This window comes from Bubalus bubalis, chromosome 4 (assembly GCF_019923935.1).
Source record: "Bubalus bubalis isolate 160015118507 breed Murrah chromosome 4, NDDB_SH_1, whole genome shotgun sequence".
Classification (NCBI taxonomy): Eukaryota; Metazoa; Chordata; class Mammalia; order Artiodactyla; family Bovidae; genus Bubalus; species Bubalus bubalis.
Window position 1 is genome coordinate 29,171,027 of NC_059160.1, and position 16,848 is coordinate 29,187,874.

The 16,848-nt window shown below is 40.1% G+C and overlaps 1 protein-coding gene and 1 pseudogene across 19 annotated transcripts in view; one reads left to right on the top strand and one right to left on the bottom strand.

The window, feature by feature from the left end:
- The window catches only part of PLEKHA5 (pleckstrin homology domain containing A5), a 258,725-nt gene that overhangs the window by 176,329 nt on the left and 65,548 nt on the right, over positions 1–16,848 (top strand). For 13 of the 19 annotated variants that reach the window (XM_025283335.3, XM_044941219.2, XM_044941220.2 and 10 more), the window contains 4 exons: positions 5,540–6,110; positions 10,188–10,271; positions 13,064–13,183; positions 13,979–14,032. In XM_025283335.3, the coding sequence (XP_025139120.3) occupies positions 5,540–6,110; positions 10,188–10,271; positions 13,064–13,183; positions 13,979–14,032 (829 nt within the window). The remainder of the gene's footprint in view (positions 1–5,539; positions 6,111–10,187; positions 10,272–13,063; positions 13,184–13,978; positions 14,033–16,848) is intronic. The other 6 variants (XM_044941222.2, XM_025283347.3, XM_025283341.3 and 3 more) reach the window with 2 other exon arrangements.
- LOC102407545 lies at positions 8,800–9,020 on the bottom strand (annotated as a pseudogene).

Genomic DNA, 16,848 nt, shown 5'->3' on the forward strand with positions numbered 1-16,848 from the left:
CTTCATGACTCATCTTTTCTTCAGGGTAATCAGATATGTGTGTGTGTGTGTGTGGTTTTTTTTTTTTTTTTTCTCTGTCTGTCAGTGTTCTGAGTAATGTTCATCCAACTTTACTGATGGCAAGGAACCATCCTCCCTGGCCCAGCATAAGAGAAGGCATAGGCCGTGGGTACAGATCATGTTTGTTTGAGGCAAGGAAGGGAGCAAGATCTAGCCTCACCTCTTTATACACACACACACTGAAGAAGGGGGCAAGACCTAGCCTTGCCCCCTTACACACACACACACACCCCCCTAGCCTTGCCCCTTTACATACACACACACAACTTGTCTTCACTCTCTCCACTGTCCTGCTCTGTTTTCCATTAGTAGCTTCTACAGCTTAATGTAATGCGAAGCTCTCCTGAGACATGTAATGTGGTGACCGGAAAGGCTTAGGTGCTCTGGTTCTCAGTCTTGTTCCTTGGCTTTCTTAAACTCATGATGCACATGACTAAGTATTATTATTTATTCATCTAAGCATTTATTCATTCATGTACACACTTGTTCTTTTGTATACTTATTGTATAATTACTATATGGTAATCATGGGACCAGGAAGTAAAATACTGAAATGATATAGTCCAAATTTCTCGCAGCCGTTCTTAGTCTCGTGGAGGAGAAAGTTAAACAGATACTGCATACGATGACAAATAAAGCAAGAAGAGAAGATGTTTCAGGGACAACCAGCCCAGCCTAAAGTTTCAGGGAAACCTCTCTGGAGGAAGTAAAGTAGGAGCCCAGATATGAAGGATGGTATGCTTATCTTGGTTTAGGTATGCACAACTCAGGAGTGTATAGTGCTGGGAAGACTCCAAAGCTGTGAGTCTGGCTTAGGCTCACATCATCACAACAGCTATAATGATGGACAAGAAGCAAGGCTGGAGAGAGAAGCCAGAGGAGTTTTATGTTTGCAGAATGGTGGTTCAGTAGAATCTGGAGAATGAGTTGGAGAAAGTTCAAAAACTGAACTTGTAATTGACAAGGCTAGTTGAGTACTTGGATGTGCTTGATTGCAGACTGGTCTCACTCAAATCTAATTTGAGTGGCTGGGGGAAATCAAGAATGGTGCTCTGCTTTTTTGGTCTGGTTGTCAGGCATTATCCAGTGCCTCTCACTGCATAGGGAAGGATTGGGAAGACAGACGGTAATGAGTGATTGGATAGGTTAGATTTGAGGTGTCTGCAGTCTGTACCTCCAGAGAGAGATCTGGACTTGAATAAGATTTGGAGTGTCATCATCATTATATCAGACTTGCTTAAAAGTAAGGATGAAAGGAGAAGCATTCATTCAGCAGGAGGCTGGATAAAGTAAAGATTCTAAGGGAAAACCAGAAAGAACTTTTACATTTAAAGGGAAAAAAGGATAAACAACAAGGTCATACTGTATAACACAAGGAACTATATTCAATATTCTGTGACAAACCATAATGGGAAAGAATATGAAAAAGAATATATATGTGTGTGTAAGTATGTATGTATAACTGAGTTACTTTGCTGTACAGAAGTAATTAACACAGCATTGTAAATCAGCTATACCTCAATACAATTTTTTTGAAAATTGAAAAATAAAAGGAAAAAAAGGTTTGGAGCGTCTGCAAAGACCAGAAGTAAAGGCCAGAACATGGAGGAAAAGCAGGTGCCCGTGGATGAGAAAGTGTTGTGTTTTTAGGTGGGAAGCTGGTGATACACGATTTATAAAGTACTGTAATGAACTAATGCATACACAATTAACTGAGACCTACTGTAACTCTTACCTTTCAGGAGTAGAGAACCAGAGAGCAATAAGTTAGTAATGTTTTGGTTGAAAGAAGATGAACTTTTGGGGTAGCGGGACGTCCTTCTGGTCTGGGCGGTTGTCAGCCAGCCTCTCCTCTCAGGAGTGCGGCTCGGCCCCTCTTATCCCATGATGCGTTGCTTCTGGTCTGGGCGGTTGTCAGCCAGCCTCTCCTCTCAGGAGTGCGGCTCGGCCCCTCTTATCCCATGATGCGTTGCTTCTGGTCTGGGCGGTTGTCAGCCAGCCTCTCCTCTCAGGAGTGCGGCTCGGCCCCTCTCATCCCATGATGCATTGCTCATCTCTGTTTCCTCCTCCTCCACCCTCATTGCTCACGTTCCTAATTTTCCCAAGGGACAGCTGTGAGAAACAGTTGGTGTCTCAACAATAAAATTTGATTGCACAGAGGGAAAGCCAGAGGTATTGACGGGGGTGGGGGTGGGTAGGAAATGACAGGATGTTTAAAAGTACTTATAAAGGTAATCGTTTTCAGGGAAACAGTAATAAAAACCACAGCCAGAAGATTTGCTGCCTCTCTACCCAGCAAATTAAACCTCGCTTCTTAATAGAATCAGTTTTCCTCAAGTAGAATCATACTTTCTTAAGGTTGAAAATGAACCATTAAAGGGGTTCAGTATCTAAAGTTATTTTTTTTAATTGTTGAGCCATCGGTATTAGTTTTCAAGCACTTCGCAAAGTCCTTGGTTGGATGTAATTAACATCCATAAAGGCTCCCTGTGACTTACTAATTTTGACTGCAGACCTTCCAGCTTCTAAAGGCTGGCCTGAGGTCATTTGGAGCTCAGGTTCCCTTCACGTTGCTCCTCCAAGTTTGGGTTCCCTGGCTGGAGTACAGGTTAGATCATTGACATAGGTCATCTACATTATTATGTGAACTTCATGCTTCAAGAACAGTGGTGAGGTTTTACAGCAAAATAATTTTTATTGGTGGCAAGAAGCATAATGGTCATAGATGGCAGAATTCATTTGGTGAAACTATGAAAGGCTGGCTTTCATTCCTAAAGTTCTAGTAGAAAGAAAAGAGGTTTCCTATGTAGTCATATAGTAGGTGCCTGCATCTGTGAACAGAGCCTGAAAGTTCCTTTGTGAGGGGCGTGCCCGTTCAGATGCTGGGGCCTAAGCCATTGTTCTGCATGGCAGAATCACATGTCAGGGTTTTCAGGGCGTTTGACAGGCAGGTGCTGTTGAATGGAGCACAAAACCTGACGAAGGCGCCGACAGAGTTACTTAAGCTTTCACTTAAAAAGTAAATCACAGTTTGCTTAATTTGAATTTCTTTGGAGAAAAACACTGAAGGAAACTAGTTTTTTTAAGAAAGGTCTCAAAGTGGTAGAAAGTATATGGGGTGGAAATAAACTTGCTTGATGATAAGCAGATTTTCCATTAAAATCCTCCAAAAGGTAGTTCCAAAGATGGCAGAAGAGCCCTTTACACTTTGTAGTCACTTTTAATTAGCCGAGCTTGGTAGGAAAACTGCCTGCCGTTGACGATCACACAGTTAGATGATCCAAGTGCAGTAGCCATCTCAGCCACAGGGTCCAGCTCGTGTGGATGCCTGCGTTCTGTGTCATCAGATTTCTGAACTGAAATTTAAACATTAGTCCACAGGCAGTTTTTCATTTGTTTAAAATCAAAAATATGTGACCCTCCTTTATGTACCTATAAGTGATCTTTTTACATATTTCTGAACAGCATACATAAAGTTAATATCATTTATGTTTTTGGTATTTGTTACTCTGATACAATTCTGTGCCTCATCCAGAGCTTCTTACACAATAAGGTGTCTATGGTATTTGTTAAGTTTATGAGTGGCCCAATAACCAAGGTAAGCTGGAGTACACTGCTGGAGCACTAGGGCAGAATTTATCGAGTGGAATCATTCCCCTGTCTGACATGCTTCCTAAGCACATAGCCGTGGGGTTGCCAGCTCTGGACTTTATTCAGTTTTTGGCTTCCATGTTAGCAGAGAAGAGGAGGATTGGAGGGAGATCAAGCAGGGAAAAAATAGGAAATTTATATGGAGAGAAAGCAGTAAAAAGACTTCTTTTTACTGCTAATATCAGAGTATGGGGTACCTTCCTCCCCCACTCCAAAGTTGTCAGATGGTTGGGCTCTCAGAAGTGGTTTGTGTGTGTGTTGAGAGGGAGGGTTAATTTTGAGCAAGTCTGTTTTACATTAATGAGCTTCCCTGATAGCTCAGTTGGTAAAGAATCCGCCTGCAATGCAGGAGACCCTGGTTCTATTCCTGGGTCAGGAAGATCCGCTGAAGACAGGATAGGCTACCCACTCCAGTATACTTGGACTTCCCTTGTGGCTCAGCTCAAGACATGGAGAAGCTGAGGGACATTCAGCAAGATGAAGAAAACCCAGTTTAGAAGAATGGTCGAAGGAACTGGAAATATTTCAAAATACAAAATAAAACATGGGACTTTAGAATTGTAAGACCACTTTGTGATCAAATCCTCATCCAGATGAGAAAGCCAAATCCCAAAACATTTCAGCTGGCCGGATTTCAGTAGCACCCAGCACTTTAAGATTATGCCCTTCCTAATTTAGGGGTATCTTTTTATCTTTAAGTATATTATTGCAATAGAATAGTAAAGTTTTTTTTAAATTATTTCCATACTTTTGGCAAAAATTTTTAAATAAAAGAATGAGTTTGCTTTTTCATTGAATCTCAAAGTCTTGAGAAATCTTAAGTCTCAAAGGGAATCATTGACATAATAAAGGGAGTAGATTGCTGCTTAAGGAAGTAAGAGGCCTGCATTGTGGTTGCAGCCAGTCCACTAACTCTTCTTTAACCCCAAGTATTGAAAGGAGTATAATCTCTTCTTAGTCTCCTCCCCCCACACACTTGAACCTTCTTCTCAGTCCCAGAGGTATAACTAACTCCTCTAAGTTCTCTGTATTTGGGGGGAAAACAAGAATGCAAGCTTGGCCCTCCTGAATTTTGACCAACTGCTTCTTCCCACTTGATTAATAATAAAGTTCACAAGTATTAAAACATCATACTATTCTGGAGATCTGCAGTTTTGAGTCTGAAATAGCATGTTGAAGAATTTGGTCTTTAAAAAATTAAATTTTTAGCTTTAGCTTTGAGTCATTTTTATTTCTTAAAAGTTATCCAGGGAAATGATTCCTTCAGACCACAAAGGTACTGATTCATGTACTTCTTCCCATAAACAGTTACGCTTTCAGAAGGACGTAGTATAATAGAGCCTCACCACCTGCAGTCCTTCATTTCCAGTCTTCATGCTCTGTAGGCACAGCTCAAAAACTCCAATGTTCCATCCACAACCAGAAATTAAGTATTCTGCTGAGATATGTAAAGATGAGATTCTAGGAGATTATTTATATAAAAACAAGTAAGACATGAGGATGGACTTGATATCTTGAACATTTTTATTTCTGGAAAAAGTATAGTACTCTTCCTTCCTGAAACCAAACCATACATTGTGTGGAATAAATGGTCTTTTATGTGGGCAACACAGATGCTGTTGACTTAGTATATTCAATCCATCAAATTAGATTTCATTAAAAAAATTAAATTCTGTTCATTAGTCACCTTAAAAAAAAAAATGAATCTTCAGTATTCATTTTACCTACCAGGAGGGGAGAAAAAAAGAAAAAACAAAAATGTACTCTAATTTACTATCTGGAAAGCAGCTCTCCTTCAGTTTTATGTTGCAATTGTTCTTTTATTTCAGAGTAATCTCTTACCAAACATTGCCAAGAAACATGCCAAGCCACAGAGTCCCAGTCATGGCCCGCTACCCCGAAGGCTACAGAACCCTCCCGAGAAACAGCAAGACCAGGCCGGAGAGCATCTGCAGCGTAACGCCCTCGGCCCACGACAAGACAGCAGGACCCGGAGCAGAGGAGAAGCGGAGATCCATGCGGGACGACACCATGTGGCAGCTGTATGAGTGGCAGCAGCGTCAGTTTTACAACAAGCAGGGGACCCTCCCTCGCCACAGCTCCCTGACCAGCCCTAAAACCATGGTTAACATCTCCGACCAGACAATGCACTCCATCCCCACGTCACCCTCCCACGGCTCCATAGCCGCCTATCAGGGCTTCTCCCCTCAGCGGACCTACAGGTCGGAAGTGTCTTCACCAATTCAAAGGGGAGACGTGACCATAGACCGCAGAGACATGACCATAGACCGCAGAGACGTAACCATAGACCGCAGAGACGTAACCATAGACCGCAGAGACATGACCATGGACCGCAGAGACATGACCATAGATCGCAGGCACCGGGCCCATCATCCCAAGGTAAGACATCTGCTCATCCAGGGTTCATTGCTCCTCTGAGGATGCTGCAGCTTACTTTTAGTTGTTTAGTCTCTTAGTCATGTCCAACTCTTGTGACCCCATGGACTGTAGCCCACCAGGCTCCTCTGTCCATAGGATTTCCCAGGCAAGAATACTGAAGTAGGTTGCCATTTCCTCCTCTAGGAGATCTTCCCAGCCCAGGGAATGAACCTACATCTCCTGCATTGGCAGGCAGGTTCTCTACCATTGAGCCATGTGAGAAGCCTTTTACTTCTATTAATGGTACACTGCTCTTTCTTGTGAATGCCAGAGACAAGATAATGGGGAGGAGGCAGGCAAAACCAGCTTTTTTTTGTTTGTTTTAAAAATTAATGAAGCACTTTCTGCAATGTCAGACTCTCATGTATAAAACCTAAGCTTGCAGGACTTCTTCTCTCAGGAGCAGCTCTTTGGAACGGATATATTATGTATTCCTCTCTGCTTGAGAGTGGCTTTCATCAGCTTTCCCTGTAGGTTAAGATCGCATGCATTTGGATTGACCCTATGCACACTTGCAAATTCTACACTGCCTCTTGTAGCACCCCTACAGGCTTCTGTCAGGCTCTTCATGTTCTGTGCTAAGATAAAAGTACGATCCTCATCTTCTAACCACCAGCTGAAGATACAGCATACTGAAATACCTCCTCAGGTGCCCAATTGCATATTAAAGTAACATCACTTATATACTTTTTTTTTTTTGGCCACACCATGCAGCCTGTGGGATCTTAGTTCCCCTACCAGAGATCAAATCCATGACCTCGGCAGTGATGTGCAGAGTCCTAATCACTAGTCTGACTGGGAATTCTCCATATATATTTTTTTAAAAATTAAGATATAGAGATCATGCTTTAATGCACATATTAAGTTGGTTTAGGGGCTTCCCAAGTGGTAAGGAATCTACCTGCCAATGCAAGAGACATAAGAGACAGGGGTTCAATCCCTGGGTCAGGAAGATCCTCTAGAGAAGGAAATGGAAACCCACTCCAGTGTTCTTGCCTGCAGAATCCCATGGACAGAGGATTCTGGTGGGCTACAGTTCATGAGGTCACAAAGAGTCAGAAACAACTTAGCTAATAAACAAACAGCAGCAGCAGCTAAGTTGGTTCAAGTCTTGCTTAGTAGGTTTTTTGAAGTGAAATTGGAACACCCTGCATCGATCAGCTTTTCACAATGCTGAAGCAAATCGTTTTGATTAGTCACTGTGTTTGCAACCGAATCCTAATGTCTGTCCTAAAGTGAAAAGGAATTTTTCTTTCCCTTTCTTTGAATTCTAAAGAGCCTCTCGCTTTATGCTATTTTCAAAAGTGCCTTTTCTTGTCCTTGTGATGGGCTGACTCCTTCAGTTACATCATTGCATAAAGCGTTCACTTGATTTTTCCATAAATAAGCATTAGTTAGGAATTAATAAGTCGATCAGAAAGTTTCTTTTGAAAGAAGCTTTAGTTTGTCTCACCAAAAAAAGGCTCACTTTGAACGTCCTTGTAACAGAGTTCAGTGTTTTGACACTTCATACATCCGAAGGCTAATACAAATTATTAACAATATTCAAGAGAAATCTGATCAAATGCAAATTATTAGTGTGTGGTTGAACAGTGTTCTCATGGTCAAAATTGATCATCTGTTTCAATAGAAAATATGAGATGAGGTTGTGCGGTCTAGCCAGTTTTCCCAGTCAGCTAACATCTGGTCCTCCTGAAAATCTTCTCCAGCGTTGCCAAGTTTTCTTTGTAACTGTCCTATCATCTTCCTTGATGTGATCCGTGGTTCTCAAAGTAAGCTTCATGGACCTTTAGGGAGTACCTGGGATTACCTGAAGTACCCATTAGCCTTTCAGGGAGTCTCTGATTAGCTCAGAACTGTTCTTGTAATAATAATCATAAGGCATTGTTGACTGTGTTGTCATTTCCTACCAGTGCGAAAACACTGAAAAGTGGGTAGAAGCACTAGCGCCTTAGCCTGAGTCAAGGCAATGGCTCAGAGTGTGAGTGGTTATTGTAATATTTCACTGTCACAGATTTGCTGTAAAAATAAAGGCTCAATCTCACTCAATCCCCAGCATGAAACAGTAAAAGATAACTGTGTTCAGTCTTGACTGTTCATCCCATAGTGTTTGTGTGATGAAATGGGAAATGTACTTAAAGCATGTCTATTGCATACCCAAGTACTAATGGTTGTCTCAGAGAAGAATGCTTGCATGGTTATTTGAGTTGCAAGCTAAACTAGCTCCTTTTTTTTTTTTTTCAGGCTCTAATGTTTTGTTTTGTTTTTTATTTATTTTTGACTTTGCTGACCCTTCACTGCTCTACTCAGGCTTTCTCTACTTGTGGTGAGCAGGGGGGACTCCTCTCTACTTGCAGTGCACAGCCTTCTCATTGCGACGGCTTCTCTTGTTGTGCAGCACAGGCTCTAGGACACAGGCTTCAGTAGTTGTGGCACATGGGCTTAGTTGCCCCGCAGCATGTAGGATCTTCCCAGACCAGGGATCAAACCTGTGTCCCCTGCACTGGCAGGCAGATTCTCAACCACTGGACCACCAGGGAAGTCCAACCTCTAAGTTTTTATTAGCATGAGTTTTCAAAAACAAACATTCATACTAGTGTGGGGGTTGAAAGAGGGAGAAGAGGAAAGGGCAGGGAGGAGGAATTCTGCCCTACTGGTAATAAAGCTCCCAAGCTCATCCCATAGTGGATCTTATAGTCCCCCAGAGACACAGTCCTTAAAAATCATGAACCACTTGTTCAAAATGACCTTGTTCCAGTGGGTGCCAGAGTGGGCTGTGATCAGCTTCTTGAGATCCCAGCTGGTGTCAGCAGCCCTGTGTTTAAGGCAGACCTTCTTCCCCAGGTGGTTGTTGCAGCCAACCTTGATCATCCTGGCTGGAGCTCGAATCGCCTGGAACCAGCTGATGCCACAGCCTCCTAAATGGGGTGCAGAGCCTGGGCCCTTCTTTAAAAAAAAAAAAAAAAATATATATATATATATATATATATATCACCATTTTTACTTGAAAGAACGAATGACAAACTAGAGTTGTTCAGACTTGGTGTTTGACAGACACTTCCAGAGTGGAATGCTTGCCTGTCACTTCAAGGAAGGCAGCCCACGATATTTGTCACCAATGACACCACTTGAGCTTTCAAGCAAAAATTAGAATTTGGGGAATCTTGTACCTGCCTCTTTGAACTTGACAGCTTTCTAGTGCTTAAAGATCAGCGATGGTATTAACAGATAGGAGCTGCTCATCTCATATAGTGAAAAACAAGTGCCAGCCATTGGAAACTCTGCATATTTTACTGAGCCAGTATTTCCCACCTGACCTGTGTTTGATGTCACAAAACCAAGAATGGGTAAAAGGATCATTTGAAATGTGGACATGTGCAAATATCCAAAAAAACTATTCAAGTTCTCTTCCCTTTTCCAAATATCTATATCGAAGGTGGATTTTCTTCATGTACTTCCCCTAAAAGAGATTATCACAACAGATTGAATACAGCAGCAGATAGGAAAATCTAGCCAGACATTAAAGAGATTTGCAAAACTGTAAAAGAATACCACTCTTGTCGTGAAAATCTTCTTTTAATGACAGAAAGAAGGCTTCCCAGGTGGTGCTGATGGTACCCAGCCAACCCACCTGCCAATGCAGGAGACATAAGAGATGTGAGTTTGATCCCTGGATCGGGAAGATCCCCTGGAGGAGGGCATGGCAACCCACTGCAGTATTCTTGCCTGGAGAAACCCATGAACAGAGGAACCTGACGGGCTACAGTCCATAAGAATCTCATGGAGTCAGACACAACTGAAGTGACTTAGCAACCATGCAAGGCCATATAGGGATCCTGAGACCAATAAGTTTGAGAATCACTGAGCCAAACGACTATATAGAATTATTCTGTCAATCAGAGTGTGTATTTTAGTCCTGAAGCTTTAGTATCTGTCTTCTTTCATAAGCACTAGTAGCAGTTTTAAATGGCATTTTATAATACAGTTTTCATCACTGACATCGACCACAGAATTTATACCGTACCTTTATCTTCCTAGCACATGTACGTGCCTGACCGGAGGTCAATGCCAGCTGGCCTCACTTTACAGTCTGTTAGTCCCCAGAGCCTCCAAGGCAAAACGGTGAGTACGATATCTTTATTTACCATATCATGTTTTATTTATGTGCTGCACATGATAGCATGTATCTGACACAGCTTTTAAGCTTGAGTTTTCAGAGAGGTGCCTCTCAGAGAAAAACCACTACCAGTTTTGTGGAAGAGATGCTCAGTGGTAGAGTTTGCAACCATGTAGCCACATCAGTGTCTACCTGATTCCTTTTCCCTAAATGTCTGACTCAGTATAAGATGCTGTTTTCCACATTTACTGTATAACCTGGGAGGGTTTCTTTACTTCGTTGAATGTTAGTTTCCTCTTCCTTAAAACAGAAGTTGGAGTGGTTCAATAGGGGAACAAATCCAGTAAGAAACGCTGTGTGTGTAGTCAAACCACAGGCCTGGTAAGTTTCTCCGGTGGATTTTTATGTAGATTAACTACTTTAGAGCAGAAAAGAAACTGATTTACATATTTATACAGAGAGACTGTCCCAGATCCTAGGTTCAAGCAAGGGCTTACTGTGATCAGTTCATAGTCAGTATTATTTCTATTCAAATTGAGAAGGAGTTATGTTACCAGAACACTGTTGCTCTTCAAATTAGAAAGAAAAGATGACTTCTCAAAATTTCATTGCATTCTTCTATCAGGGGAGCTATGCTTTAATACTAGTATTTAGTCTCAGTTTCTGTGAAGATGAGGACCATATAGTTGTCCATTATTTAAAATCCTGTAACAATCAAAACAAATTCATCTTACATGTATTTCTCAAACATTTTTTATTTCATCTCTTACATGCTTAGATATAAGGAAGATTTCCTGGTTTTAAAATACTTGTGCTTTATTTATTAAAGGCTATGGATACTGTTATACTTCTCTAAAACTAGGGAATTTTAACTCTTGGAATTTTTAAATATTGTTGATCTGATGGACATTAATGATGCTGCTGCTGCTAAGTCGCTAAGTATCCTGTTATGAGCTTTCCTTCTCCCTTTCTCCCTCTAGTGGCTGTTTAGGATAAAATTTATGTGTCACCCCCTCATTTTGGAGGAGTCCACTGTGCCTTTTTATTTTGCCTTAAATCTAAATATCTGGCAGATTTGTTGGAATCTTTCATCCTTTTGAAAATCTCTTTAACTTATAAATAGTAAGCCAGAGTTTTAAGGTTTTTTATTTTAGTATTTCTGTCAAACACCACTCTGGGTCTTAGACTGTCTAATCCCTTACTCCACCCTCCCCTCCCTCTGGCAAGATCTCTAGAGCTTGGGGATATAGTGACATAAGATACGGACTTTCCCACAGCCATGAGATCACAGCATGTAGTTGGCATCCGAGCAAAGGCAGTTCTTTGTTTTCTTTTAAGAAATGTCTTCTTTAAGTTACACGCACACACGTTCTGTGACTGTTTAATACAAGAGGCTGTTGTCTCATCTGCATAGATACCCACTTTTATCCTGAGGATCCCGTAGTAATGATGGTTGACTTTTGACATCTTTTCCCACCTGAAGGCAGTAACTTTTAACATAACTTCAAATAACAGTTAAAATTGATTTGTAACAGATACAGGGTACTACACATAAAGTAGATAAGCAACAAGGATTACTGTATAACATAGGGAACTACATTCAATGTCTTGTAATAAGCTACTATGGAAAATAATCCGAATATATATATATATAACTGAATCACCTTGTAGTATACCTGAAACTATCATAGTACTGCAAATCAACTATACTTTTACTTCTTACAAAATTATTTGTGTCTCTAAAAATTGTTTTTATATGGAAGATAAACAGCAATAACAAACAGAACAGAAGAGAGTGGGTGTGATGCTATGGTGCTGGCACAGCAAGTCAGTCTTGGGAACAGTTTTTGGCTTGGACATTTTCAGGGCACTTTGCAACCCTTAAGTGAAGAGAGTCTCCCTGTGGGCTCTGTGTGGTTTTTAATCATAACAAAGCTCAGAAAAAAACATGGAACACTATTTTATGGCCTGTAAGACTGTCGATGACCACACTTTGCTGCATTTCTAATGAAGAAAAATACATCAGATCAGCCTGTTAAGCAATTTTTATCTACCTTTGAAAGTTGATTCCCCGTCAGGGATCAGAATAACCAGTCAGGAACCGAAAGGTTCTGTGCTGTCCTCCGAGCGTGGAAGGGGGATTTGTGCACACGTGGAAGCTTTCTACGTGTAGTAGATAGATAGATAGATACACACATTTTTTTTCCTTTTAAAAAAAAGTTGGTCTTTTGGTTAATACTAAATATCCTGTGAAAACACTAACAGTGACATTTAAAAATATGACTGGGAAGCAATTAATAGATCGCAGGTGCTAACTAAACTTAATGATGTGAAGAGGTCATCCACGTTTTACATGAATTTTATTTCTTTGCATTTATGTCCTATTCTCTAAAATAGAGTGTTGGGCATGCGGGTTTTGTTCTACTGCTGTAAAAGTCTTAGGTACCATTTTTAAACAACTCATGAAAATATATTTTAATTCTAGCTCTCATGTACAAATTTTTTTTTTTTGGCATTATGCTTTTTTATACTGAATGTATGAATAGTCTCTCATGAGTTCTGAGAAAATGCCTGAATATACTGTTGTTTTGCTGTACCTTACCAAGTAACACTGTTCCTTCTATTTCTCTAGATATCTATGCATTTATGTAGAACCTATCATCATAGTGCCTAGGCATTATGTTTGATGTCAGCCATAAGAGGAAACTTGCCAAGAAATCTTGGTTTAATATCTGTCACTTAAGACCACAATTAATCTGTTTTCCACTGTTTGGATTCTTAAATTGTACTCCTTCAGCCAGAGGAGCTTACACTGCTGCTCATAAAGCTGAGACGGCAGCAGGCGGAGCTGAGTAGTATCCGGGAGCACACTTTAGCACAGCTCATGCAGCTCAAACTCGAGGCCCACAGCCCAAAGGTCAGCCCTGGAGCCACGTGTCTGTGTGTCTGCTCTCGTCACTCACTCTGAGCCGCTCATCGTCAGTCAGTCCGACCTGCGTCATTCCCATGAGCACGAGCCATGCTAGCGTTGCAGGGCCTCCTATTGACCCTTTGAGAACTCCTTTGGTCATACCTTATCAATGTGGGCTGAGTACATTTCTTCTCAGCCTTCCCTCCACCCACTCACCCACCAAGTTTTGGTTGTGAGCAAGGAAAGGCAAACAGGACTTCAGAATAGCTTTGTCATCCACCAAACACCGCAACTCCGGTGAACCAGATTGAAGAGTCCCTTCATTTCCCATAAAGTAACCAGTGGAGAATTGATCGTCTTTCTAAAAATGCTGCCTTTTCATTGCCAAAGATCAATTTCCTTTTGTTCTCGATTTTAAAAATGAACACACGGAAACATTTCTCAAAGGGTTTAATAGTCTCTGGTTATAAACATCCCGAGAAGTAGTCCTCTATTGCAGAAAAGAATTAACATGTAAAGTTTCTAACATGGAGTCTGCTAAAGCCATTTGAAGGATTTTTCTGCTTACTGTTTCAGCTTATATGCATGTCTACATAATTTCTTACAGAACTGTTATTTTTTTTTATAGTAATGGAATATGTCATCTATACCATTTATGGGGGGGCATGTGTGAAAGTTGTTGTGTATTGTGACATAATAGGTGGTGGCAGACTACCTGTTTTTCCTGTTTCAAAACTGACTTTTTCATGAATTCCGCACCCTCTTTCTCTGTCCCTTTGTTTCTTGATTGACGTCTACTAGAATGAAATCCTTTCACATCACCTTCAAAGGAACACCATATATTTGGATCATCAGGTGGGATTTGAAGAATTTTTCTTTCTTATCGTACCTTACGTTTTAATGTTTTAAGTGTAGTACAATTTTCAGGCTACTCGAATATTTCAGACACTTTGAGTTAATAGCGTGACTTTTACTAGTGGCAGGCTGATAAGAAATCCTTTACCAGGGGAATTCAGGAATACCATAATAACCGGGTTAGAAAGGACAGGTGTGGAGATGAGGCAGGATACAAATGTCAGGTCTGGAAGTTGAGAGCCTGGACTCACTAGATTTCTTTATTCTTACCCCAAGAAAACTTGTACTTACTGGCTTACATCAGCTTGGAGGTGACCTCATTAAAGAACTAGACACCTAGCTGTGAATGCCTTTTTTGGAAGGCTAGGAGGAGAGGGGTGTGGTGGGCTCTGTATTCCCAAAAGGGAGGTTAAGGATGGATGAAATGTGTGAGGATATTGTGTTTTTGTTCACCATCTCCTCCCAGGGTCAGTTTGATAGAGACTGATAGTTGCAATCTCTCAGTGGTGGTAGTGAGTGTGGTTGGTTAAGATGAATGTTGAAAAGTGGAAGTTCATAAACAAGGACTGACACTCCTCAGTGTTGGTGTTTATGAAATTCCCTGTTAATTTTAATTTGATGAGAATTTTCAATATGTTCTTAAATAAAAATTTCTTCTAGTGAATGCTTTTTTTCCATACAAGTTAAGCTAACTTGCTTTAGCTTGTTTTAGAAATGTTTAAACTTGAATATTTTATCAGGTGAAAAAAGTTACTGTGGAAAGTGTTATAAGAAATTATTTGCATATTTATATTTGCCCTGTCCTGTTTGAAACAAAATAATAATGCACTGCTTTAAATTAGTTCTACTTAAAGAGGGATTTTACATTAGGATAACCCTTGAAAAGACCTTCAGTCATATTTCTTTTAATTTTTGAAAGAAACACACTTTTGTTGATATATAACTTATTTTCCCACAAAATATTTTCATCCTAGTTTTGCCCATCAGAATGCTTTAAAAAATCAGCATTTCATGAATCCAAATTTTGATCTTCACTTCAGAATCTGGTGCTATTAATTTTAACCACAGTGTACATGATATATGCTATCAGTAATAAAGACATGTTTGCCAACAAAATAGTAAGATAAGTCTTTGCTTAAAATTCCACACTGCCAGAAAGCTTCTAACATACATAGGAAATAACTTTCTTAAAAGCTCCTTTGTATATAAATCTAATGATAGTTCTGAAAAACAGTGGGATTCACAAAAAAATGAGGGTTAAAAACAGTGATATAAATGTGAATCTGAAGTTATCTAGAATCTCGGGAAATAAACCTAGTGTACCTCATCAAATCAAATCTGCTATTGCAGACCCACAGAGCTTAAGCAGCTTTTGGGAAAGGGCAGGTAAATACATGGAAATACCACCATTTGCACAAATGTCTCTCCGCATCCTCCTTTCCCAGGTCGAGCTGCTTCTTCCCTTGGCTTCAGTGGCCTAGATCTGGCTGAGGCTCTGTTCCCATCCTTTGCTCCCTTGGCATGCCCCGCCAAGCCTTTCCTGATGTGCCATGCTGACAGTCCTACAGGTGGCTTCTAAAATCTCAGCTTTTTAGACACAAGCCCCTGGTAGTCCAGTGGTTAAGACTTCACCTTCCAATGCAGGGGGTGTGGGTTCAATCCCTCATCAGAGAGCTAAGATCCCACAGACCTCTTGGCCAAAAAAAAGGGTAAACAACAGAAGCAATATTATAACTAATTTAATGAAGACTGTAAAATGGTCCACATCAAAAAATGAAAGAAGATGGAAAAGGCCAGGAAGTGGGCTCTCCCCTCCACAGTGTGGAGGGAACATGACCCTGCCCACACAGTGGTTTTGGCAGATGGAAATGATTGCAGACTTCTAGCCTCCAGAAATGTAAAAGAATAGGGTGTGTTGCTTTTTAATGAATTAGTTAATTAAAATTAAACTTTCAGCTTTGTATCCCATCCTCTGTACTCTCAGCATGTCAGCAGAGCTTTTCCAGTGATTCACGTTTTTCTTAGATTAGATCCTGAAATAGCTGTCTGATTCCACTTTAAAAATTTATGTGATAGTGAAAAGAATTGTAGAGTTTGATTGTTGATGACTTGCAATGACTATTTCTGATGGCAAAAATTGGGCCATTCTTTGGTAATAGAAAGTATACATAAAAACATGATGAGGGCTTTGCCCAGAAACTCAGATATGCCTAAGTGTGGATATTGTTAAGGGTTCCTAAAGAAAAATCTCTCTTTAAATAAATCAAAAAAATTTATGAAAAAAAAAAAATTTATGGTTTCAAATATTGCATTTGATATAAATGAAATATTTATTTTTGAACTGTCCTATATTTTATTTATATCAGTAGTATGATTATTAAGTTATGTAGAAAGGTTATTAAGTTATGTAGAAAGAATTCATGGTAATTTTAATTTTAATGAAATTTTTCAGCTCAAACATTTCCAGCTTTTAATCTTATTACTGCCAGTAGCCAATTTTAGATGACCAGGTAAATTTTTATAGGCATTATTGGTTGCCTGGGTTTATAAACTAATTCGCCAGTTTTATATGATTGTAAATTTGAAAGTAGATTTTAAAACCTTAACGTCAGAGGCTCTGGTCACATTTTACAGACTATATATCATACCAAGAGAGTATGTACTAATTGATACTCTTTCAGCACTTGTTCTGCTTGGGCAAATAAATCATCAGAATAACCTAAGGCCAATTTTTAATTGATTTAAATTCTCTTAATCCCTATCATTATTCATGAAAAATAGAACCAAAGTGTAGTCTCTAAAGTGCTTCTAGGTAA